At 45.0% G+C, this 27,609-nt stretch overlaps 1 protein-coding gene across 1 annotated transcript in view; it reads left to right on the forward strand.

Annotated features, from left to right (window-relative positions):
- Nucleotides 1-27,609, forward strand: part of slc30a6 (solute carrier family 30 member 6) — an 81,697-nt gene that overhangs the window by 45,424 nt on the left and 8,664 nt on the right. Inside the window, 6 exon segments of the mRNA XM_061745453.1 lie at nt 3,870-3,912; nt 4,717-4,782; nt 11,875-11,955; nt 14,863-14,898; nt 18,394-18,488; nt 22,543-22,591. Coding sequence (XP_061601437.1) covers nt 3,870-3,912; nt 4,717-4,782; nt 11,875-11,955; nt 14,863-14,898; nt 18,394-18,488; nt 22,543-22,591 — 370 coding nt within the window.

A 27,609-nucleotide genomic window follows, 5' to 3' on the forward strand; every position in this document is an offset into this window, starting at 1 on the left:
GTTGTGGGCGTGGTTTCAGCAGCGGAGGCTGAACCTATGGAAATCTGCTCCTGTCGTTACGTAACGACAGGAGCAGATTCTAATCGGCTCAAAAAAAACCACGTGACACTGGGGGACTCAGTCCGGCGGGGGTCAGAGAGCTTGCAGAAATTCATGGTATTTTGTCTCCCCTGTGCTGGCAGGGTGAGGGGAGACCACTTTATATATGTTAAAACAAGAAAAAATGTGTTTTTCATAATAGGTCCCCTTTAACTCAAAATTAATTTCTAAAACTTATCTCATATTTGTTTTTATATTTGTATTGTGTTGTACCAATCCCCATAACAAATTCCTCGTGTGAAAACTTGGCAATAAACCCTTTTCTGATTCTGATTCTGATACCTTGATTTTATTATTTCTTTTTCCATTTAATTATCAAACTGTAGCACTTTGAGATTTTTAGTCATATAAAGTGCTTTATAAATAAAATTTATAATTATTATTCATTATTTATATATATATGCAGACAAGGTAAAATAAATAAATAAAATTAAAAACCTTAACCAGGTGTGTTTATTGCTGCTGGGGGCGGGGCCTCTGGTGAGTGGGCGGAGTCTGATCAGCTGTTGTGTGGCTGTGATCTCTGAGCGGTGAAGTGCACATGACTTTACTCTCCTCTTTCACTCTTCCGGCAGTCTTTCATTCACTCACTCTCTCTCCGTCCGTCACTCATCCGTCACTCGTCTGCTGACGTCTCTCCTCGTCTTTCTGCCTCGATCTCTCATCCATCCATCTGTCCTGCTCTGAGCTCCTTTGTCTCTCTCTCTCTTTCTCTCTCCCGGGCTGTTGATCTGTCACTCGGCCTCTTTCCTCCCGTCCGTCCGTCCGTCCGTCCATCCATCCATCCATCCATCGCTCCGTCCCTCCCTCCCTCCGTTGTGTGTGTTGGTGTCTGTCAGGATTACAGGCGTCGGGTTGGCCAACATGGACGCTGGTGGTGGGGAAACAAAATGTTCCTCTGAGCACAAAGCCGGTCTAATCCGCCCCCCGCCCCCCCGCTCAGCCTGATTACTGGTTCAGGGATGGACAGACCTGCAGGACGGGCAGATGGACGGCAGGTTAGGAGTATTAGAGCCGGGCTCTGCTCCTGCCTGGTTAACCGACTGATTAATTTGTTGTCTTGTTGACTGAGTGGTTCACTTTCCACCCAGCTGACCCCCCCGACCCCCCGCTGGCTGCTCTCCAGGGCTCTGGACTCTGGGCTTGACTCAGCGAAAACGCTGCTGACAACCTGCTCGAGAGGAAGGCCGGAAACTAGTCACATGACTCCGAAACTATACACATGACTCCGAAACTAGTCCCATGACTCCGCAAAACTAGTCACATGACTCAGGCCGGAAACTAGTCCCATGACTCTGCGAAACTAGTCACATGACTCCGAAACTAGTCACATGACTCAGGCCGGAAACTAGTCACATGACTCTTAAACTAGTCACATGACTCTTAAACTAGTCACATGACTCCGAAACTAGTCACATGACTCCGAAACTAGTCACATGACTCAGCGAAAGTGCTGCTGACAACCTGCTCAGGAGGAAGGCTGGAAACTAGTCCCATGACTCAGTGAAACTAGTCCCATCCCATGACTCAGTGAAACTAGTCCCATGACTCAGCAAAACTATTCACATGACTCAGCGAAACTAGTCCCATGGCTCAGACTGGAAACTAGTCACATGTCTCAGGCTGGAAACTAGTCACATGACTCAGACTGGAAACTAGTCCCATCACTCCGAAACTAGTCCCATGACTTTGTGAAACTAGTCCCATGACTCAGGCCAGAAACTAGTCACATGTCTCAGGCTGGAAACTAGTCACATGACTCAGACTGGAAACTAGTCCCATCACTCGGAAACTAGTCCCATCACTCCGAAACTAGTCCCATGACTTTGTGAAACTAGTCCCATGACTTTGTGAAACTAGTCCCATGATTCAGGCCGGAAACTAGTCACATGTCTCAGGCCGGAAACTAGTCACATGACTCGGAAACTAGTCCCATGACTTTGTGAAAATAGTCCCGTGACTCGGTCCAGAAACTAGTCACATGACTCGGCCCGGAAACTAGTCCCATGACTCAGAAACTAGTCCCATGACTCAGCAAAACTAGTCTCATGACACAGGCCGGAAACTAGTCACATGACTCGGCCCGGAAACTAGTCACATGACTCAGAAACTAGTCCCATGACTCAGAAACTAGTCCCATCACTCGGCCATGTAACTAATCCCATGACTCGGCCATGAAACTAGTCCCATGACTCAGAAACTAGTCACGTGACCCGGAAACTAGTCACGTGACTCGGAAACTAGTCACGTGACTCGGAAACTAGTCACGTGACTCGGAAACTAGTCACGTGACTCGGAAACTAGTCACGTGACTCAGCGAAAGTGCTGCTGACAGCCTGCTCAGGAGGAAGGCTGGAAACTAGTCCCATGACTCAGTGAAACTAGTCCCATGACTCAGTGAAACTAGTCCCATGACTCAGTGAAACTAGTCCCATGACTCAGCAAAACTATTCACATGACTCAGCGAAACTAGTCCCATGGCTCAGGCTGGAAACTAGTCACATGACTCAGACTGGAAACTAGTCCCATCACTCCGAAACTAGTCCCATGACTTTGTGAAACTAGTCCCATGACTTTGTGAAACTAGTCCCATGACTTTGTGAAACTAGTCCCATGACTCAGGCCGGAAACTAGTCACATGTCTCAGGCTGGAAACTAGTCACATGACTCAGACTGGAAACTAGTCCCATCACTCGGAAACTAGTCCCATCACTCCGAAACTAGTCCCATGACTTTGTGAAACTAGTCCCATGACTCAGGCCGGAAACTAGTCACATGTCTCAGGCCGGAAACTAGTCACATGACTCGGAAACTAGTCCCATGACTTTGTGAAAATAGTCCCGTGACTCGGCCCAGAAACTAGTCACATGACTCGGCCCGGAAACTAGTCCCATGACTCAGAAACTAGTCCCATGACTCAGCAAAACTAGTCCCATGACTCAGAAACTAGTCCCATGACTCAGGCCGGAAACCAGTCCCGTGACTCAGAAACTAGTCCCATGACTCAGAAACTAGTCCCGTGACTCAGAAACTAGTCCCATGACTCGGCCATGAAACTAGTCCCATGACTCAGAAACTAGTCCCGTGACTCAGAAACTAGTCCCATGACTCAGAAACTAGTCCCATGACTCAGGCCGGAAACCAGTCCCGTGACTCAGAAACTAGTCCCGTGACTCAGAAACTAGTCCCGTGACTCAGAAACTAGTCCCATGACTCAGAAACTAGTCCCGTGACTCAGAAACTAGTTCCATGACTCGGCCATGAAACTAGTCCCATGACTCAGAAACTAGTCACGTGACCCGGAAACTAGTCACGTGACTCGGAAACTAGTCACGTGACTCGGAAACTAGTCATGTGACTCGGAAACTAGTCACATGACTCAGGCCGGAAACCAGTCCCGTGACTCAGAAACTAGTCCCATGACTCGGCAACACTAGTCACGTGACTCAGGCTGGAAACTAGTGACATGACTCAGGCCGGAAACTAGTCACATGACTCAGAAACTAGTCATGTCTCAGGCCGGAAACTAGTCGCATGACTCAGTGAATCTAGTCCCATGACTCGGCCCGCGGCGTCTACAGGTCTTAAGCAGCGTACCCTCTTTGCTGACCACTATGGTCTGACTTCCAGAGATCGTGACGTCATCTGTGTGAAACTGGGTCATGTGACAGGAAATGATCCTAAACACAGCAGCAGATCGACATCCGAACGGTTCATGATGGTTCTTCTGGGTCATGATGGTTCTTCTCTTCTCTTCTCTTCTCTTCCAGCTCTCACCGCCTACACGTACCTCACCATCTTTGACCTGTTCAGGTGAGTGTTTTCCTTCCTCGTCCTGTTAAAACCAGCATGTTGTTGATGTTTGGACTAAATGACGTCTCCTCGGCCGTCAGAAAATCTCAGAACGGCCCAGTATCTTCAAAATAAATAAATAAAATAAACAGAATTACCATATGTAAAACACATATGTTGTTTTTCAGTGTCTTATTATTATTATTTCTTATATCAGGATTGTACGGAAGAGTATTAGGGCCAGGCAGGAGAAAAATTAAAATATTTTAGAGGAAGGTTTTTTTTTCATTATGCAATTCGAGAAAAAAGTTGAAATGTTGAGAAAAAAGTTGAAATGTCGAGATTAATGTTGAAGTACAATTTCGAGAAAAAAGTCGAAATTTCGTGAATAAATGTTGAAAAAGGCGAAAGTTCAACTTTATTCTTGAAATTGTATTTCAATATTAATAATTAAGTGCACAATAAAAAAAATCTTCCTTCTCAAATATTTTTTCTCCTGCATGGCCCTAATACTCTTCCGTGGGATTGTTGTCAAAATACTTTGTTTTTTACTTCCCAGACTAAACAAAGTGGTTTAAAATTTTTGTTAAATTCCTGAATTTCTCTAAATTTTGTTTTCACGCAGAGAATAAATAAATGAATAAACAAGAATAAATGAATGAAAGTGGAGTTCAGAGGTGAACTTCAGCTGACCTCTCTCCTGTTTCTCTCTCTTTCATCCGCCACTTGTCTCTCGATTCTCGTCCGTCTCCTTCCATCCTTCCGTCGATCCCTCATGGTTCTCTTTCCCTCCATCACCTGTCCTCCCCTGCTTCCTCTCTGCAGTTTGATCACCTGTCTCATCAGCTCCTGGACGACCATGAAGAAGCCCAGTCAGCTCTACTCCTTCGGGTGAGTCGCCGCTGCTCCTCCCACATTTACTGCAGATTCTTTAAACATCTAATTAAAATTAGAATTCATCAATCAAAGGTCAAATCAGAATCAGAAGAATCAGAATCATCTTTATTGGCCAAGTTTGAACATTGTCCAACAGGGAATTTGACTCTGGTTGTTTCGCTCGCTGTACCCAGATTTAAAAATAGCAAACAGTAAAGTAAATACACAAATGTAGGCACTTATTAACATATATACAATTAGAGAACTGAAAGGTGCAGCAGTATGAGGTAGAAAAATGACGGCTCTAAATAAAATAACATATGTACATTTTTTTTTTTTTTTTTAGTGAAAGGTGCAGCAGAATAAGGCAGACATGATTGTTGCTGGAAGGTGCATTGTTACAGAATGTGATAGTGTTATTATAATTACTGCTATTATTGTTATTGCACATTGATTGGTTTCTCTGAGACTCTATTATTTTGTGAGAGTTAATCAGAGCAACAGCTCGGGGGAAGAAACTGTCCTTCTGTCTGGAGGTTTTAGCGTACAGAGCTCTGTAGCGCCGTCCGTAGGGGAGGAGTGTTTGCTGTTGTGTTCTGGTACGTCGGTGGATTTGATGTTTTTATGTCTGTGTGTATAAAGTTGATGGAATTGACCCATCCCCCCCTTAGTTACTGTTGCTAACCCAGACGCTGTCAGCCTCGTCACCGTCTCTGTCCGAGGACGTCTCAGACTAACTTTGGACACAAAACGACCATCTTTCATCGACAATCAGATCATTTTAAATATGTAAATAGAGGTGAGGGGTTGTCATGGCAACAGGTCACAGCATCCAGGATTAATGGCGCTTTTACACTAGTACACTTTTACTCAGCGTGACTCGACTCGCCACGCATCGTTTGTTTTTAGACACGCAGATCAGAAGTAGGAGTTTGGAGCGAAGCTGCTGTGACGTATTTGATTGTGTGATCTAAAGGAAGAAGACAACAACACTAAGGCCACGTTTACACGTAGCCGGGTATTTACAAAAACGGATATTTTCCCCTCTCCGTTTTCAAAAATATCCTCGTTTACACGGACTCGCATGAAAACGCTGTTAACGTCATGCCAGCCAATCAGAATCCTGGAAAAAACATCCCTTTTTAATTCTCTCCTCAGCCACCAGGTTTATGAACATCTGCACCTCAGAGTTGGATCACCAAACAGACGTTTGCGCTGCCATTGCCTGTCGAATAAAATGAACGCGAGTCGCTCTTGCGCTGATATCCCGCTTCCTGATTCAAACGTCTGGCCTTCCCCCGACCAATCGGTGACCTGTAGTGTGATGACATCAGATACAGCCCGATTCAGCCGTTTAGAACCTCGGCAGAATAGATACAGAAAAAGTATCTACTCGGCACGGCCCCACCCGTAATGTAAAAGCGCAAAACGGGGGCGTGTCGAGTCGCGCTGAGTAGGTACTAGTGTAAAAGCGCCATAACACTGTTCGTACAGCTTTACTTTTGACTAGTTTTATCAACAAACTGAAGATATATTGTGAAGAATAACGGACTAGAGTTCTGGAGAACCATGAAGTCAGAGAGGAACCATCTACTGAAGGTTCCTGCTGCTGACGTTAAACACGCCGCCTGTTGACGCCGCTACCGCGCAATGCAGTGTTTGCAGAGAGAGCACGGTTGCTACGTAAACGCGTTTGTACGTGCACGGGATCAACGTACGAGCGGAAAGCGTTTGAATGCAGGAAGACGGAGCTCCACCCATCAAATGACCAAAGCTGAACAATAATTCAACATTAGTACGGTGACATGTTATGAAATTCTTTACTATTTACTAGGGCTGTCAAACGATAATTTTTTTAAATCGCGATTGATCGCATGTTGTCCATAGATAACTCGCAATTAATCACATATTAATTGCATATTTATTCAAACATTTTTTGCTGTTCTAAATCACCTTAAAGTATTTTTTTTTAATGTTTTTAATACTGTTAACAACATGAGAAAGGGCAAAAATACTTGCTTTATACCAATGTTTATTCAACTTTACACAAAAAAAAGGCTTTTCACCTGAATGTAACATTCCTTCATGAATACAAACACAATGTAGTCCCCAACTTTACACTTGTAAAGACTCACTTAAGATTCCTTGTTTTTTTAAGCAGCTCAATGTAAAACAATGAACCATATGCATCACAAACATTGTACAGGAAGTGCATTGGTCAGTTAAATTCTCCATGTAATTATGTCTAACCTCATATGGAGGAAAATAAAAGCCTCAAAAAATAAAAAATATCCCCTTTTCCCAAGTGGGATCAAAACAGGGTGATACAAAAAATAAATTACAAACGAATAAAGTAACAGCAGGGAGTGAAACTCAACCTATAAAGTGCAGTTGGGTATAATTAGCTAATACTTCAGATTCTTTGGAACAGATCTCTCAGCGTTGTCTGCTTTGGACGGGGGGGCGGCGCTCTCTGGTATTTGAGACTCAATGTACTTCGATGGTAATTCATTTCAAATCGACATGCAAATAACTTTAGTTTTGTCCAGCGAACCATCTGTATCTTTTTGAAAGTGAACTTGCCGTTCAAAAGTCCCTTTTCATTCTCCATCTTTCCTCGCTTTTCAAAAAAGTTCACGCAGTAATCCACCATACTTTTCCTGAAACTACGGGTGCCATCGACCACCATAAATTATATAATGCGCTATTTTTTTTTCAGATCGGAAAGGAAATCGGTGGTATCGAACTCCATAATCGTCTTCTCGCGCATGTATATTAGGATTTCTTGGAAACTCCAGTTTAATCCGGAGCTGGATGGTTGCCAGTAACTGGATTTAGATGTTCGTGGAACCGCGCTGAGTGATGGCTCGGACAGGAAACTGAACTGGAGGTGTCAGAGATGATGATGATGAAGATGAAGGTGATTATGATGATGAAGATGATGAAATGATTAAAGAGATCAGCCGGGACTCCCATCTCTCACCAGAACATAGTGATGGATCCACGCCTGAGGACCTCCAGCCCTGGTTGACGGCCTGGTTGGAACTCTTGAAGCTCAGGGCGGCGGTTGAGGACAAACCTCAGAAGCGTTGTTCCCTCTGCTGTGAAAGCGGCCGCTAATCCGGGGAGCAGACACCTGCGGGTTAATAGGTCGTCAGTGTTTGCCAACAGTTCAGCGTGTACTGTCAGATCACTGGCGTGATAAATCCCCCGCGGCGCCTGCTGTGCCTCGATTCATGGCGTCGTTGTGTCCTGACTGAAGTCAAAGGTTTTCATATTGTAGCATCAATGTGGAAGTCTGACGCTCGTTCTCAGCTCTGACCTGATGGCGTAGAAAGGTCTGGGAGTGGGATCTCCCAGGTTTCCCTCCATGACGTATCCAAGCCCCGTCTGAATGATGAACACTGGTCGTTTTCTGTCTGAACCCGATAGAAAACGCTTGGCAGAAGGCCGTCGACGTCGTGAAACAGCAATGATGAGCATGAAAGGCAACAGTAACCAGAGCTGGTAGAGTAGCCAAAAATTATACTCAAGTAAAAGTACTGTTACTTCAGAATAATATAACTCAAGTAGAAGTAAAAAGTAGTCATCCAAATAATTACTTGAGTAAAAGTAAGAAAGTACTAGGAGAAAAAAACTACTCAAGTACTGAGTAACTGTTGAGTAACGTCTGATTTATTTTTTTAACACAACCATTCAAACAGACAAAAGTACAAAATAATCATCATCAGGCAAATTAAATCAATAAAATAATAAAATAAATTAAAATTAATAAAACATAGCTTAAATTAAAATAATCTTAAAGTAAATTCAAGTACTTTAATAAATAATAAAATAAATACAATAATAACAGAATAAAAAAAAAATTAAGCACAAGTAGCACAAAATTTCAAGCCTTTGTACTTTTCTTTTTTAACCAGGCAGAACCAGAACAAGCCCATGAACTCATAGAAACTGTGTTTTTTTGAGTCTGTGTAAATGTGACAAAACATGCAAAAACAAACATTTTCCCCAAAGAATCACTCTGGATGTCATGAGATTGACGCGTACGCGGATAAAAAGGGATAAAAGAAAAGTAACAGCTCAACGTAGCCTAATGTAGCGGAGTAAGAGTAACAGTTTCTTCTTCACAAATCTACTCAAGTAAAAGTAAAAAGTATAGTGATTCAAAACTACTCCTAAAAGTACAACATTTCCCAAAACTTACTCAAGTAAATGTAACGGAGTAAATGGAACTCGTTACTACCCACCTCTGACAGTAACTAAGGGGGCGGGGCCTACCCTGTTCTGAATGGTTTCCAATTGTCTTCTTGGTGGTTTCTTCATATTTAGTTTGAATCGTGTCAGAACGGGGGGGAGGGTTCTGTAAACACTGAAACTTTGTTTATGCTCCATTTTCGTGCGTTCGTACATCTGCCTGTTGCAAATGTCGTTTCCATCTCTTCCGTACATACCGCCACCCATCCTTTGAATTCATGTGGTAGCTAAGCAACGAATCCACTGTGATGGAAAATGTATCCTTGGCCCGACTAAGTACAGGCCGGTACTCTGCCCCAAAAGATTAATGATGACCTTAAAAATGTTTTTGTCTGCTTGAATCGTAAGAATGAATCATCCTTTATGCCTAAAAATCATTGTTTCCTTTGTATGGAGAGAAAATGGACTCAAAACATTTGTGCGTATTATTAGGTTTGTTACGGACAAAACGCTAATTACAAATTCAAAAAGATTTCTACATACAGAAATTGTTAAATACGCACAAATTGCACAAAGCTATAGATACGCACAAATGGTTTTGAGACTCTTTTCTCCAAGAAGCCTCATAGATTCGTCCTACATGGTGCATTTAAGGACTGGTGGACTGCGTGGCTACAGATTTGTGCGATTCTTGCGTATTTAACCATTTTTGTGTGTAGGAGGCTTTTTGAATTAGTAATTATTAATTAAGAATATACACACACACACACACACACACACACACACACACACACACACACACACACACACGTGTTTTGAGTCGATTTTCTCTCCATACCTTTGTTTCATCGTCATTCTGCATCGAGACGCCTCATGTAAGTTTTGACTCGTTTACATGCAACTAAATCTACTGAAATCTGAGTTCTCGGTAACTGAGACGCTCAGTTTCAGTCCAGTTATTCACCTGGTTGGAAATAACGTGTTAAAGAGCGTTTAACGGGTTTTTCCATGACATCCACTTGTGGTTTTGCATTTGACTCCACACGTACGTTTATACCAGCGGCCTGTTGGTTTCCATCGCTACGGTAACACATGGAGACGATAACGTCGTCAGCATAAGGACGCATCAAGGCTACACACCGGTGGACGTTTGTTGAGGTTTCGGTCTCCGGCACCAACGACGAGCGATTGGTCACCTGACAAACAAGTTTGGGGTTATTTTGTTCGGATATCTCGAACCGACCTTGCTCTGTTTTTTTTGTTTTTTTTAATGTCTTTTCGTGAAACTTTCAGCCTTCATTTGTTACATTCGTATTAACCCTCGGTTGGTTTAAGTTGCAGCTTTAGGTGGTCTGTTAGATTGCTGACGGTGATCCTGGAGATTAACCACCATCGGATCCCTCGCCCAGGCGGTTCAGCCCGTCCTGCGCAGGATTGGACCAGATGAAGAGGTGAAGAGGCTCGATTGTGCGGAGCTGTGTCTCATTATCTGGTCCAGGCCCGTTTTTAAGGGGGAACTTGACCCAGAAACGCTGAAAGTCAAACATCACACAGAGCGTCTTTGTCCCGTCGTCGTCCCGGCGGTTTTCCTTTTACATTACGTGACGGTCCTTATCCCCCCCTCGCGTGGACGACCGCGTCTGCTTCATTTGGCGTGGACACAAGCTCCTCACTCCATTTCATGCGGGCCATTAGATCGGAGTCGGTGTTGTTTAAGCTCATTAGCTCCTGGAGACAAAGCCGCTCGCCGTATGTTGGGGTCAAGGGTCAGCAACCGCTCCAGCCCAATGAACCGCCGCGTTCGGCAGTTTTTACACGTTCGCGTGCAAAAACTGTGGCGCCGCCCCGGTTTCCTAGACGACCATCAAAGAGACTGGTGGACGTCCCAAAGGACTGAAACTTTGTAAGTTTAGCGAAAAATAAAACTCTCCTAAAGTCGCATGTTTGTTTGGTCGACTCGCCGCTGCCCCCTGGTGGATGAGTTGCCTAGCAACCGTATGAACACAAATGACACGGCGGTAGGAGAGACGTACGAATGTATGAAAACCAGGGGCCAGATTCACCAATATGTTCTTAAGAACGATCTTAAGAAATGTCTTAAGATCTAAAATTAAGAAGTTCATAAGAAGATTCTTAAGTGAAATTCCTCAATATTTTCTTAAGACCCTTCTGAAGAACTGTCATTTCTTACGAATTTTTTATTTTTTCTACTTAAGAACTCCTTAAAATATGTCATTGCATTGCGCCAACAAACATTTATACAGGTAGTTTGCGTCTTAACCGTCAGTCACTCACTAAACATGGAGAAGGAGAAAAAGAGATGCAGGAACTTTTAATGTGCGAAAAAAAATACTATTGGGGAAAATTAATAATAATAATTAACTACCACGCTAACTAACATGCTAACAAACAGTTAACAGGCTCTTTGTGTAATTAATTACAAAGTATATCCTCAAACTATGACCTACTAGTCTAAACTTGTCTAAAATGTGTTGAAAAAGGTGATATTAGAGGCTTATTATTATTATTTTTTTTTTTTAATTATTATTATTATTACCTTTTCACAGAAGAGAGAGAATATGACTTCTTCTCTTTTTTCTTCTTAAGACTGAACTTAAGAAAAAAAATACACTTAAGAAGATTTTTTTGCTTAAGAATGTTTTGTGAATCCGGCCCCAGATCCAGACCTGCAGGTCCTCTACAGACCACTAGGGTCCAGATCCAGACCTGCAGGTCCTCTACAGACCACTAGGGTCCAGATCCAGACCTGCAGGTCCTCTACAGACCACTAGGGTCCAGATCCAGACCTGCAGGTCCTCTACAGACCACTAGGGTCTGGGTTAGAGTCTTGAACCGGGTCCTGGTCCCTGCATGTCTCCAGATGTTCTGACCCTCTGACGTCGTCCGCAGGTTCGAGAGGCTGGAGGTTCTGGCCGTCTTCGCCTCCACGGTCCTGGTCCAGCTGGGGGCCCTGTTCATCCTGAAGGAGAGGTCTGTACCCCCCCCATGTAGTCCTGGTCCTGGTCTTCGTCCTCTGGTTCTCCGTCTCTTCTCATTAAAATTTCAATTACTCTCCAGACGGCTGGACGGGCAGCAGGTCCAGTTGTTTCTGTCCTGCGTCCAAATGGGTCGGGGTGTGTGTGTGTGTGTGTGTGTGTGTGTGTGTGTGTGTGTGTGTGTGTGTGTGTGTGTGTGTGTGTGTGTGTGTGTGTGTGTGTGTGTGTGTGTGTGTGTGTGTGTGTGTGTGTGTGTCGGGGGGTGGGGGGGCTCCGCCTGTCCGTCATCGTAACACATTCTCACACACCTCCTGGCGTCAGGTGTGGGGTTGTCTCGGGGTCAGCCCCCGGGGCAGGGAGGGTGAACACACACACAGAGTACGTGTGTGTGTGATGGAAATTATGGGAATAAACTGCAGGTTCACTGAGAAACATCGAGCCAAAACAATCGTTTTAAATGCTGAAAAATGCAGTTCCTCCAGGGACCTCCAGGGTCGAGCTGTCGTTGCTGTCGTCTGGGAGAAACTGGAAACACCTGGAATGACCTGGAAGCAGCTGGAAATAGTTGGAAGCAGCTGGAAGTAGCTGGAAGTAGTTGGAAGCAGCTGGAAGTAGCTGGAAGGAGTTGGAAGCAGCTGGAAGTAGTTGGAAGTAGAAGTAGTTGGAAGTAGCTGGAAGTAGTTGGAAGTAGCTGGAAGCAGCTGGAAGCAGCTGGAAGGAGTTGGAAGGAGTTGGAAGCAGCTGGAAGTAGTTGGAAGCAGCTGGAAGTAGTTGGAAGGAGTTGGAAGTAGCTGGAAGTAGAAGTAGTTGGAAGCAGCTGGAAGCAGCTGGAAGGAGTTGGAAGCAGCTGGAAGTAGTTGGAAGGAGTTGGAAGTAGCTGGAAGTAGAAGTAGTTGGAAGCAGCTGGAAGTAGCTGGAAGTAGTTGGAAGCAGCTGGAAGTAGCTGGAAGGAGTTGGAAGCAGCTGGAAGTAGTTGGAAGGAGTTGGAAGTAGCTGGAAGTAGAAGTAGTTGGAAGCAGCTGGAAGTAGCTGGAAGGAGTTGGAAGGAGTTGGAAGCAGCTGGAAGTAGTTGGAAGGAGTTGGAAGCAGCTGGGAGTAGTTGGAAGCAGCTGGGAGTAGTTGGAAGCAGCTGGGAGTAGTTGGAAGCAGCTGGGAGTAGTTGGAAGCAGCTGGAAGTAGTTGGAAGCAGCTGGAAGTAGTTGGAAGCAGCTGGAAGTAATTGGAAGCAGCTGGAAGGAGTTGGAAGCAGCTGGAAGTAGCTGGAAGCAGTTGGAAGTAGTTGGAAGCAGCTGGAAGCAGCTGGAAGCAGTTGGAAGCAGCTGGAAGCAGTTGGAAGCAATTGGAAGAAGCTGGAAGTAGCTGGAAGTAGTTTGAAGTAGTTTGAAGTAGTTGGAAGCAGCTGGAAGTAGTTGGAAGCAGCTGGAAGTAGTTGGAAGTAGTTGGAAGTAGTTGGAAGCAGCTGGGACTAGCTGGAAGTAGTTGGAAGTAGTTGGAAGCAGCTGGGAGTAGCTGGAAGTAGCTGGAAGGAGTTGGAAGCAGCTGGAAGTAGTTGGAAGGAGTTGGAAGCAGCTGGGAGTAGTTGGAAGCAGCTGGGAGTAGTTGGAAGCAGCTGGGAGTAGTTGGAAGCAGCTGGGAGTAGTTGGAAGCAGCTGGAAGTAGTTGGAAGCAGCTGGAAGTAATTGGAAGCAGCTGGAAGGAGTTGGAAGCAGCTGGAAGTAGCTGGAAGCAGTTGGAAGTAGTTGGAAGCAGCTGGAAGCAGCTGGAAGCAGTTGGAAGCAGCTGGAAGCAGTTGGAAGCAGCTGGAAGCAGCTGGAAGCAATTGGAAGAAGCTGGAAGTAGCTGGAAGTAGTTTGAAGTAGTTTGAAGTAGTTGGAAGCAGCTGGAAGTAGTTGGAAGCAGCTGGAAGTAGTTGGAAGTAGTTGGAAGTAGTTGGAAGCAGCTGGGACTAGCTGGAAGTAGTTGGAAGTAGTTGGAAGCAGCTGGGAGTAGCTGGAAGTAGCTGGAAGTAGTTGGAAGTAGTTGGAAGCAGCTGGAAGTAGTTGGAAGTAGCTGGGAGTAGTTGGAAGCAGCTGGGAGTAGTTGGAAGCAGCTGGAAGCAGCTGGAAGTAGTTGGAAGCAGCTGGAAGGAGTTGGAAGCAGCTGGAAGCAGTTGGAAGCAGCTGGAAGTAGTTGGAAGTAGTTGGAAGCAGCTGGAAGGAGTTGGAAGCAGCTGGAAGGAGTTGGAAGCAGCTGGGAGTAGTTGGAAGCAGCTGGAAGCAGCTGGAAGTAGTTGGAAGTAGTTGGAAGCAGCTGGGAGTAGTTGGAAGTAGTTGGGAGCAGCTGGAAGTAGTTGGAAGTAGTTGGAAGCAGCTGGAAGGAGTTGGAAGCAGCTGGAAATTAGGGGAATTGCGTCATGATGTTCTCCGTGCGTCGCTGGTTTGATCCAGATCCCAAATGATTAATCACCATGGGGATAACCCTGTTAGCTCACGCATGGAAACAGATTATTCCGAATGTTTCAGTAACCGGAATATTGACCTTAACCCGAATTTTGACTGCGTGTGTGCGTGTGTGCGTGTGTGCGTGTGTGCGTGTGTGCGTGTGTGCGTGTGTGCGTGTGTGCGTGTGTGCGTGTGTGTGTGTGTGTGTGTGTGTGTGTGTGTGTGTGTGTGTGTGTGTGTGTGTGTGTGTGTGTGTGTGTGTGTGTGTGTGTGTGTGTGTGCGTGTGTGCGTGTGTGTCATTCCTGTCCCTTTCTCCGTTTGTTCACTCCTTGTCTTCTCTCATTCATCTCATTTGTCTCCATCAATCCCTCACTGCTTCACACACATACTCTCTCTCTCACACACAAAAACACACACACACAGAGCATCGGCGTAGTCCCACCTGGGTGTTGTTGTTTACTGTTTGTTTGTGTTTTTCTAGTGTGGAACGCTTCGTGGAGCAGCCGGAGGTCCATACGTGAGTCTCACCCCTGCACACACACACACACACACACACACACACACACACACACACACACACACACACACACACACACACACACACCTCTCTACTAGACCAGATCCAGATCTGCAGGTTAAAATGTCCAGTAAACATCTTTACAGTCTCCGTGGCAACAAGGAACTCAAACTGGAGCCGAGATGTAGATTTTCAAAATAACACAAGAACTGGTGTTTTGGTCTCCGTGACGGGCCTCGGGTCGGTCCGTGAAGGGTTCCGACCAGTACTGGAGTTGAGGGGGGATGAGGGGAGATGGCATCCCCCCTGAAATAAAAACGGTCAAAATCATCCCCCCTTTCCATCCTTATGTCATTTCATCAATGAATGTGGTTTTACTGCTATTTCAACATTTAGAGTCATCACCAGAAAAATAACTTATTTGACAATTTTCACCTGTTTCAAGTAAATTTTCACTTGAAATAAGTAGGAAAATCTGCCAGTGGGACAAGATTTATCTTCTTATTACAAGCAAAAAAAATCTTGTTCCACTGGCAGATTTTTCTACTTATTTTAAGTGAAAATCTACTTGAAACAGGTGAAAATTGTTGTTTTATCCAGTGATGAGTCTTGTTTTAAGTGTAATGACATTTTCTTACTAAAATGAGACATTTTAACTAGAAATAAGACAAATATTCTTGTTAAGATTTTGAGTTTTTGCAGTGATCCATTTTACTTATCCTGTGAAGGACAGAGTCATATTTATAAGTTCAGAAAACTGTTTTTTATGGTTGTATTTTGATGTATTTGATGTAAGCCCAGTGGATATTTAAAGCTTACAGAAGGCTGCATTTAACTGCTGCTATGTCATTCCTGCAGTATTTCTGCAGGTGTTTTGGTCAGTGCTATTATTTGTAATATATTATATTATTTGTAATCAGCACAAATGATCTGTCCCCATATGATAAAATCCACCATCCCCCCTGATTTATTTTTACAACTTGTGTGTAGGCATCATTTTATATTTAATTGTTGGTTGGTAATTGTTGGTTAATTGTTGGTTTATTTAGCCCAACGTGTTCCCAATGAGTATTTAAAGAAGAGAGACAACGCACCAAACACATTCCTTGTCTAACTTCTAATCGTCTCCATACGTCCTGCAGATAAGAGCTGACCTTCCTTCAGTGTGAGCCGATGGACATTTTAGTTACATTGATTTTAAATTAATTACTAACAAAGGGGTTATTCTGATAAGTGAAACATGAGAAAAAATAACCTTATATAAATAATTATCTGTCCCCATATGATAAAATCCACCATCCCCCCTGATTTTTTTTCTACAACTCCAGTACTGGTTCCGACGCTGCAAATCTGATACTCAACAGCCATTGGCTTGTCTCCGTCGGAGGGGCGGGGCTTACGACAGTTTTCACTCGTTTCTGTCTCCGCTATAAAACAGATTAGTGACTGAAAGCAGCAGCACAGCGAGGTTTAACCTGCCTCCTGTGATTAGATTATCACCCCATCACCCCGGGACTTTCCCTGTCCCCCCCCTCCGTTTGAAGGGATGTGATTGGACGGCCTGAGAGACAGACGCTGGCAGGAGGACAGGTGTCTGTCTCCACGTCTCCGTCTGTAATCTGTGACTGGACCTGGCGGGGGGGTAGATTTGGGAAGGTTGGCTCGCCATCAGCCTCCCGCTGATTGTTTGGACGGGTTTTTAGGCTCTTAACTGGATCGTCCCGGCTACGTTGTTGTGAGTCTGCAGGTTTTAATCCGGTCGTGAGGACGTCGTATGAGGACGCTGGCGGTGGCATCCTCACCAGTCCTCATGAGTCCTCACAGGTTCTCCTGAGTCCTCCTAAGTCTTCCTGAGTCCTCCTGAGTCTTGAGGAGTCCTGGGGAGTCCTCAAGGGTCTTCCGGAGCCCCCCCGACCCCCACCGGAGGAGCTCAGAGGAAAATAACTACTGCGTTCAGCATAAGTCCTAGTGGTCCGTACAGGTCTTTATCCGGACCCTAGTGGTCTGTTGAGGTTTGGATCCGGACGATAGTTGTCAACTGAAGTCCAGATCAGGGGCCTCATTTATAAAGCTTGCTTGGGCACAAAACAGGGCTTGAAAGATGCGCAAGCCACCTTCTACGCAAAGGTTGGGATTTAAAAAGAAAAAACAAACCAAAAAATGTGCGTATCTCTACGCCAACCCTGACCCTGGCGCACGACCATTTTGAAGATATGGGGAACTGGCGACGCAGACGGTGAGGTGGTGAAATGAAGCCAGATTCATGTCATACTCTTAATGTCATCACATATCAGACTTATAGATCCATGTACACCCAAGCCGGTGTTCTGCCGAGGTGTCCTACCTCGGCAGAGAATACTACTGTATGATCCCCGTTTCTTTATCTCAGTTTCTTTTTTTTTTCAAAGGCTTTTTCATGCAAATAGACGATTTAACAGCAGGAAGTCAGAAAGTGTTTCACATAGATCTATGTGTACGACGGGGTTTCGGCGGGAAAAAAAAAAAGTCAGATCACGCTTCCACATAGATAAATGTTGATATCTATGTGGAAGCGTGATATGACGGGGTATTTTCATCTGTCAAATCATCCTACCGGCACGGCGTGTCCTGCACCGCGGGTGTCATGCCAAAAAGTGATTGCCTGCCAGAATCTGATTTCTCCCCTGAAAATGGGTCTTTTTACCTGCCAAAAAATGATTGAAGGCCAAATACAGTTAATGAAAGGTTGTTTCTACCTAAATATGATTTGATCTCATTCTTGAGCTTCATAATGAAAATCTGACGTTTCAGCGCTAACGCTCAACAGGCTGCTGTGCGCGCTTCCGCAGCCAGAAATCAGATTCTGGCAGGCAACTCACTCGCATTATTTTTGTTAGTGATGCCATTACTGTGACCACCAAATAATGTAGTTTTCCTGCCTCCACCTCATCCACAACATCTCGATCTCAGTCTCCGTGAAATTTAGTGGCACGTTCGGTCGACGCGTCTCATTCATCCTGACGCACAGCAGAAACAGACTGCAGGAGCCGCTGCGCATGCTCAGCAGGCTCATTTATATGCAAATATACACACACATTCATCATGCAGTTTGCATTGCCCAGTTATGGTAGAAAGTGGGCGTGTAGAGGGCGGGATATGCAAATTCACCTGCGCAACCTTCCAGCTCGACTGTGATTTATAAAGCGAACATTGCGTGACGATGTGCGTGCACACGGTTTTATAAATCTGGATTTTTTTAGCACTCGCCATTTTCAGTTTTTGGGTTTACGTGCACTTTTAGTATGAATCCTACACACTCTTTTATAAATGAGGCCCCAGGACCATAGTTTTCCACTGAGGTCTGGATCCGGACCCTAGTGGTCCATAGAGGAACTGCTATTTTTCTTGGTTGTAGCCCAGGACCTGGTGCCACCTTGACCTGGTCTGGACCTCATGTTTAAATCAGGTCCAGGTTTTACATGTTCTCACAAACATCCTGGTTTCTTCTCCTTGCAGGGGTCGTCTGCTGGTCGGGACCTTCGTGGCGCTTTTCTTCAACCTGCTGACTTTACTGTCCGTCAGGAACAAACCGTTCGCCTACGTCTCAGAAGGTACCGTCCTCCACCGAGTCCAGTTCTTCTTCTTCTGTCCCCAAGTGTTGTTGACGGCGCAGTCGGGGGGTGTTGTGTATTTCTGTCGGGGTGGGATAGATCCTTTGCCTCTGATGAGTGAGTGAGTGATGCCCCTTTTCCACCAAACCGGTTCCAGGGCTGGTTCTGGTTCTGGTCCAGTGCTGAGTTTGGAACAGGATTTTCTGTTTTCACGGACAAAGAACTGGTTCCCGGCCAGAAGAACCGGTTCCAAGGTAGCACCAACTCTTTGCTGGTCTAGAGGAAAGAACCGCTTACGTAAGTGGAGGGGGTGGAGTTATTAAAACCAACGGCAATAGCAAGACTGGGAGACGGAGACATTTTCAAATAAGAATGAATCTGGATGCAGCAAAGCATCATGGGTCTGAGGAGGAGACAACCTGTCTTTTAGAGATGTGTCCTATTAGAGCAGATACCTTGTTGTTGCTGCAACTTTCACGCCAACACAGCAACGTAATTGATGACAATATTCTAATTTTCTGAGACAGTCCTGTATGTGGGACTGAGGGTGAAGAGGAGCTTTGTAAAGTGGTCCAGCCTTAGGTTTTAGGTTTTAAAGGTAAATAAAAGCTCTTGGAAGAACAGATTCTGCTTCGAACAGCTTTAACAATCAGTTTAAAAACAGATCAGTTCAGATGTTTCTCCGTCTCTTTGGAGGGAATGCGGAAAGTAAACTTGGGCTTCCTCGATTAGAGGCGGCCGATTGTGAACCAGCACTGGAATCGGTTTGGTGGAAAAGGGTTAACAGAGAACAGTTTGGTCCTGCAGCAGATGGACTTCTGAGATACTGGTTCCCTCCTGGGCTCTGGTGGTTCTGACTTCAGGGGGGTCCCTGTTGTTGTAGTAGCAGCTTGTTTTCTTCACTTTCGGAGCGTTTTAGTGAAAAGGAGGTTAAAATTCTCCGGCGGATTTCGCGCCCCCAGCCCGTGAATGAGGTCGCCGTGTTCGAGTGTGTGTTTGTGCGACTCCCGTTCACAGAGGTCTCAACATCACTTAACATCTGACATCTCAGGGGGGGGAGGGGCCCGGCACACACACACACACACACACACACACACACTGTAAGTGCATCACTGGTGCTGGCGTTGCCGCGGGAACGCCGCCTCAATATTTCATGCTGCATCAGAGCAGAAACACGTTTCCCGTCATCGTCTCCATCTGGGGCCGCAGAGATCGGGACCCTCGGCCTCCAGCCGGCGACCCAGCGTTTAATCACCGAACAGAACCACCAGGCGGTTCTGGTTCTGCTGGAGATCCTGGATCTGTTTCTGATTTTGAAGCTGAACTTTGACCCGGGGATTGTTGGTTCCTTATTTGTGGCTCTTTTCTGGTTTTACGGAGAAAACGAGGAACAGTTTTCCTGCTGTCTAATTATCAGTACTAATTTTTCTGTTCAGAATAAATCAAATAAAATCAAACTTTATTAATAAAGCACTTTTCATACAATCGTAAAGTGTTTTACATAATAAAATAACATTTAACATAGAAAAACTCTCACACTCGTGGTTAAAAACACACATCCTCACATTAGTACCCCCCCCCCCCCCCCCCACATAGACATTAAAACATACCGGTAATCATAAATATGATATATGATCATACATCATAAATAAACATCATTAATAAATATAAGTAATTACCTAAATAAATAATGAATACCTGGCTCGACAGTGTCCCTCGAGAAGACAGAGTCCCTGATGGGGAAAAAGCTCTGCAGTTAACATATTAAACAGTAAGAAGAACATTAAAATAAACCCAAATACATAATTTAAAAAAAAAATTATAATAATAATAAAAAAATTACAAAAAAACTTTCTTGGTCTGAAACGTTGATAAACAGTTTTATCGTGGTTGCTATGGTGATGAAGCTAATAAAAACAGAATGTTTGGGGGTCGTAACCTTCACACTAAAGTTGCTTTCGTCAACGAAAATTATGACTAAATATTGTCGTCATGTGACGATAACGATAATTAAATATATAATGCAATATCGTAGAGGAATAAAAACCAGACTAAAATGTCTGGGGCTGGGGGAAGAAGAAGAGACCGTCTTTGGATCCACTTTCCTACATAGACGTGGAAAAGAAAACCCAATGTGTCGTTGAAAAAGAAAAAGATGCGGAAAAAAATATGTTGTAAACTCAAATGAGGTTCTTCTGTATCTGGAATGAATGTATTCTTGAGTCTACAAGGTAACAATAATATAATTATAAGATAACCTTGTTTGAATTGTAAAATGGGTTTGGCTAAAACAAGACTAAAATGGTCCTGGATAATTCTGACTAAAATAAGACTAAAATGCTCAGACTTTTAGTCGACTGAAACTTGACACGACTAAAAGGAGAAGGAACGTGACTAAAACTGATAAAAACTCAAATGATGGCTGGACCCAAAGACTAGACTAAAACTAAAATCAGGTCTGGATCCAGAACCTGCTGGATTAAGTGAAACTTGATTTGAGAAAAAAAACTGAGAAACAACTTTGGTCTGAAAGCCAGTATTGTTGGCTGGATCTTAGACTTTCTGACTTGCAGAATGCAAAGAGTCAGAGTAAATGGGCAGCTCTCTGACTTATCTGTAATATCTACTGGCTCACCTCAAGGATGCTTCCTTTCTCCTCTGTTGTACATACTGTATACAAATGACTGCTGTAGCACTTTTGAAAACTGTCACATACTGAAGTTTGCAGATGACACTGTTCTAGTGAGCCTGCTGAAAAGTACTGAGACTTCACATGGTCCTGTGTTTGAATACTTTTTAAAATGGTGCGAGGAATCTTTTTTATCTTTGAATGTCTTAAAGACAAAGGATATGTGTATCGATTTCAGACGCATGCAGCCCTCTCCTGTAAGTAAAGTGATTGAGGGTGAAGAAGTTGAAATTGTTGAGTCTTATAAATATTTAGGCACTATTATTGACAACAAACTGTCATTTGGAAAAAATTCAGACTCAATATACCGTATTTTCTGGACTATATATACTGTATATAAGCCGCATCCGCTCTATTTAAAAAAAAAAAAGATATGCAAGCCGCAGATATTTATGTTGTTAGATTAGATATTTACTACATGTACAGAAGGATTTTGAACTGTAAATGATGTACATGTTTGTACCTAAATAGATCCTTTCCTAACAGTGTCTTTTAACACGGCAGCAACTTTGCTGATTAAAACTGGACAGAACCAAGAGAAAATAACCGGTATTTATTTATCTATGTACCTGTTTGAAATCTGTTTCTACCTACTTCTATCTGCTAAAGAAGAAGTAGCGTATTCTTCTTTGCATTTATTTTGTCTTAGTTTTTATTCTAATTCCGGTTAGAGCGCCCGAGTGGTGGAAGAAAAATCCACAGAATAGCTGCACCTTTGTATAAGCTGCATGGTTGAAAACCTATGAAAAACGTAGCGGCTTATAGTCCAGAAAATACGGTATAAGAAAAGCCAGCAGCGCCTTCTTTGTCTCCGAAAACTTTCTAAATACCAGGTCAATTCTTCCCTGATGTCTATGTTTTATCGTTCTTTCATCGAATCCGTCATCACTTTTTCTTTCATTTGTTGGTTTCAATCCTTGAAGGTCAAAGACAGAAATCTACTCAATAAGGTTGTCAGTCTAAGCAGTTAAATCATTGGGTCGGTTCAACAAGAACTTTATAAAAAACAGCTGATCAAGAAGGCAAACTCCATATTGTCTGATAGCTCACATCCCTTACACAAACAGTTTCAGTTTCTACCATCAGTTACTGCTTAGACTCCCTTTTGCAAAGACAAACCGATATAAACACTCCTTTGTTCCTCCGCTATTGTTCTTTTAAATGCCGGAAGAAAAAGGTAGTGGGTGAAAAAGCCTTCCCTCTTAAGCTTAGGTCTATACTACGATGTGTAACTTATTATGTATATTTTATGTATATTTAACATTGTGTGCTTCTCCTGTCGCGAAACTAATCGCCCCCTTGGGGACAAATAAAGAAATTGATTGATTAATTGAGTTCCTTGATTGAGTCTCTGTGTCTCCTCAGCGGCCAGCAGCAGTTGGCTTCAGGAACACGTGGCTGACCTGAGCAGAAGGTAAGAACGTCCTCTTCCTCTTCCTCTTCCTCCTCCTCCTCCTCCTCCTCCTCTTCCTCGCTGTTTCCAGCTTCTGTCCTTCATCAGCAGATCTGACTGCTGAGGATCCTCTTACACTGACTCAACACACACACACATCCTGTATCCCAGCCTGCGTCGGCACATCCAGGTGTGTGTGTGTTTACTAGCACATATGGTCTTCCTGTGAGGTCAGAGGTCACCGGGCCCCGGGGTCAGAGGGGGCGGGGCCTGCAGGCCACCTGATCGGCTCATTGATCGAGCCTCTTGGAAAACAGCTGTAAGATCTGGAGGTTTCCTGAAGAGTACAGTGTCCACACACACACACACACACACACACACACACACACACTCACCCCCCCCAGGTTGACCCGGGTCTCGGGGTCCGGTGTCCCGGCATCTGCGCTGGAGTCATCAGAGATTCTGGTAAAACGACACTTGGCGGAGCAGACGGGTTTCAAACCTTCAACCATCTGATTTCTGAGGATATAAACTCTCGACTTGCTAGTTTAACTGCAGACGTTAGTTTGGACTCAACAAGCCCGGATTGATCTGGTCAGGAATCAGAGAAACTGTTAGAAAGTAGATCGGTTGAAATCTCCAAAGATCATCAAGATTCAGGTCTGTTGCCTGGCAACAGCCGAGCTGATGATGGAGGATGCAGAGGTGCCGAGTCCAGGTCCGAGTCCAGGCCCGTCTGAACTCTTGAAAGTCAGGAAAAGCATAACGAGGGAACTTGAATCTGGCTCTCATGTGTAAAAAACTCTCTGTCGTCATGGCAACTCCTCTCAACAGAAGTTAACTAACAAAACAACCCCCCCAAAAAAAACATAGAAAAACTCTCACACTTGTGGTTAAAAACACACATCCTCACATCAGAGCCGTCTGGGAGATTTGCGAGGCCCTGTGCGAAATGGCCGGGGGGGGGGTTTTTCGGGTCGCATCGGGTGTCTATATGCGCAATTTTAACTCACCAATTAGCAAAATACTGGATACCTTCCCCTGCCTCATCATCATCTCTTGCCTCGACGCGGGGCCCCACGGGTGTTGAGACCCGGTCGGATCGGTGATTTTTGTAACAAATTTATCAAACAAGCCTTTCAGAGAGGCATTAAACTCTTCCATTTTCCTTCGTTTTTTTCTTTTTTCATTCCCTGATGGAAATTTCCTGAATCTGTCTCGTTCTCTCGACATTGTGTGACAGTTTGTTCCAACTCCACCCGTCTGGATCAGAGCAGCTTGTGTCTGCGCTTGGTCTGATCAGTTGTATTGAACAACAGACACGCGCATCATTGCACATATATTTATTGATATGCACAGACTAGTACACATTTAGGTCTGTAATGGAACGTGACTGTTGATATTTATAAGGGAAAAAAGGAAAAAAAAAACGGCCCATAGCGCGAGGCCCCGTTCGCACACCCCTTGCGGCGGCCCTGCCTCACATTAATACCCCCCCACCCCCGCATAGACATTAAAACATAATCATAAATATGATATATGATCATACATCATAAATAAACATCATTAATAAATAAGTAAATACCTAAATAAATAATAAATACAGAAGTTAAACGGGGCCGGCAGAAATCTGCGACCAAATGATAAGGACAACTATTGTGCAAAACAACCCCCCCAAAAAAAAATCACACACACACAGAGAAAAGAGCGCTGAAAGTTCATTACTGCTTCACGGACCGGAACCGGAAAAGCATCCAAAGCTGCGGGTTGTCATGGAGACCCGAGGATGCTGAGCGTAAACCAGTAGCCAGATTTTGTCCCCCCCCCCCGACACCCCAACAGCGACCGGTCTGGGTACCAAACGTGTCAGTTTGAATTTCTGATCCGTTAAGAGCCGGAACTGTGAGGCTTCCTCGGTTGGCGGCGGCGGCGATAGTGTCACGAGCGGCGGCTCGGCGCCGTGAGGCGTCTGTCACAACTCGGTGTTTAAAAACAAAACAGTGACGAGGCGTCGACACGTCATTAATGTCAGACGTGTCAGTCGGAGGCGGCGTGATGCTGCAGGGAGGAAGAGGAGAGGAAGAGCGGAGACCAGGACGGAGGAGACGGCGCTGACATCATCAGTGCTGAGTAACGATGATGTCACACTGCAGGACACCGTGTTCCCGAGGAAAAAGCTGAGTCATGAAACTGAGAGAGGAGCCGAGACACCGTGTTCCCCTCGTTGTGCTTCTCCTGAGAGTTCAGACTAGGGCTTTAGTAATCGAGTATTCTACTGAAAATTCCATCGATTAATCGGATAAAACATATTTTTGTTTAGTTAAAGAGCTATTATAAATATACATAAGATGTTAGATGTTAATTGACATTACTAAGACTAAATTATATAATACAGTAGGTTCATGGCTGTGCATTTAAAAACCCTGAACTTACTCCAGTTGACCAAATTCACTGCCTTCACTCAAATAACTAAGGATTTACCAAGAAATGTTCTTATTTCTAACCTAAAAATGCCATTAAACCTGATAACACACATCCCTTAAAAGGTTAGGTGTTTTTCCCACGTGTTTCAATTGAACTTTCATTTGTGTCAAGCTAATTTTAAGTTCTAATTAAGTTTTCAGTTAAAGTCTTTAAGATTTTGAGTTTTGGCAGTGTTCAAAATAAAATTATGAGCCCTGCTGTATTGGAGCACATTTTCTTTTAGTTAAAACTGTAGCGGGAACAGATGTTTAGAAGAACCTATGTACAGTACATGTGTCTCCCGTCTGGGCCATTGAAGACTTATTGCCTGTGCATGGCATGTTACTAAAACCAAACATATCCCGCCGCCTCTTTCTTCTACCTTTAGCGTGCGTCAGCACGATGTGCTGCATTAAATGTAGTCCGGGCGAAATACCTGCTTTGAGCTGGTGAAATTAAACGATTCCTCGAGTCAGAGAAAATTCCTCGATAATTTTTTGTAATCGAATTACTCAAATTATTCGATGAATCGTTTTAGCCCTAGTTCAGACGGACTCGAACGTCCGGGTTTCTGTGGATCGGTAGATGCGTCAGGTGACGGGTCAGGTGAGATGTCAGGTGAGACGTCAGGTGACGCGCTGACGCGCTTGGACCCGAGTCAGCGAGGTTCTGCTGAGTCGCCCAGCTGACACCGTCCAGGTAACGGACGTCTCGCTCAGCTGTGCACGTGTGATCGGATCACCGGGACAAAAGAGAACTCTACACACACACACACACACACACACACACACACACACACACACACACACACACACACACACACACACACACACACAGAGTCTTATGTCAAATAATATCAGTGCATCAGCAGGATTAAAGGATCACTGGGATTGTCGGGCTGATCCTCTATTCTCTCGCTCTCTCCTGCTTCCTTCCTTCATTTATTTGCTCTCTCTCTCTCTCTCTCTCTCTCTCTCTCTCTCTCTCTCTCTCTCTCTCTCTTTCTCCATTTCATGCTTTTATGTCTTTCTGCTTCATCTTTCTTGTGCATCTGTGTTTTATCTACCGTTCCTCCTCCCGTTCTTCTGACATAGTTGTGGAACCTGCAGAGTAAATAGTTCAGTCGCTTCATTAACTGCTTCACAAGTTAATAAACGCAGCAGTTTTTTTATAATTTATCAGAAATTATGATGGAGAAACGTTTTTGTGACAAACATCGACTCATGATGGCGGCGACGCGTCAGAGCTGGACCGTTGGGAAGTCTGTACTCCACCCTGCTGGCGGGCGGGGCGGCGTAACCAAGCAACAGCATAACGTAACGTTAGTTAGCATCGTAGCTTAGCACGAGCTAAGTCAGCCGAGCTAAAGTAGCTAACTGTGATTGACGGGAGGGGGGCGTGTCCCGCTCAGCTCCCAGGTCTGTGATTGGTCCGTTTCCTACGATAAACGATGACTGCAGTGATGACGATCCTCTACAGACCACTAGGGTCCAGATCCAGACCTGCAGGTCCTCTACTGACCACTAGGGTCCAGATCCAGACCTGTAGGTCCTCTACTGACCACTAGGGTCCAGATCCAGACCTGCAGGTCCTCTACAGACCACCAGGGTCCAGATCCAGACCTGTAGGTCCTCTACTGACCACTAGGGTCCAGATCCAGACCTGTAGGTCCTCTACAGACCACCAGGGTCCAGATCCAGACCTGCAGGTCCTCTACAGACCACTAGGGTCCAGATCCAGACCTGTAGGTCCTCTACAGACCACCAGGGTCCAGATCCAGACCTGCAGGTCCTCTACAGACCACTAGGGTCCAGATCCAGACCTGCAGTTCCTCTACAGACCACCAGGGTCCAGATCCAGACCTGCAGGTCCTCTACAGACCACTAGGGTCCAGATCCAGACCTGTAGGTCCTCTACAGACCACTAGGGTCCAGATCCAGACCTGCAGGTCCTCTACAGACCACTAGGGTCCAGATCCAGACCTGCAGTTCCTCTACAGACCACCAGGGTCCAGATCCAGACCTGCAGGTCCTCTACAGACCACTAGGGTCCAGATCCAGACCTGCAGGTCCTCTACAGACCACTAGGGTTCAGATCCAGACCTGCAGGTCCTCTACAGACCACTAGGGTCCAGATCCAGACCTGCAGGTCCTCTACAGACCACTAGGGTCCAGATCCAGACCTGCAGGTCCTCTACAGACCACTAGGGTCCAGATCCAGACCTGCAGGTCCTCTACAGACCACTAGGGTCCAGATCCAGACCTGCAGGTCCTCTACAGACCACTAGGGTCCAGATCCAGACCTGCAGGTCCTCTACAGACCACTAGGGTCCAGATCCAGACCTGCAGGTCCTCTACAGACCACTAGGGTCCAGATCCAGACCTGCAGGTCCTCTACAGACCACTAGGGTCCAGATCCAGACCTGCAGGTCCTCTACAGACCACTAGGGTTCAGATCCAGACCTGCAGGTCCTCTACAGACCACTAGGGTCCACCAGGTCCAGGTCCTGGTCCTGGTCCTGGTCCAGGTCCTGGTCCAGGTTCTGATCCAGGTCCTGGTTCTGGTCCAGGGGGGGT

This window comes from Cololabis saira, chromosome 17 (genome assembly GCF_033807715.1).
Source record: "Cololabis saira isolate AMF1-May2022 chromosome 17, fColSai1.1, whole genome shotgun sequence".
NCBI lineage: Eukaryota > Metazoa > Chordata > Actinopteri > Beloniformes > Belonidae > Cololabis > Cololabis saira.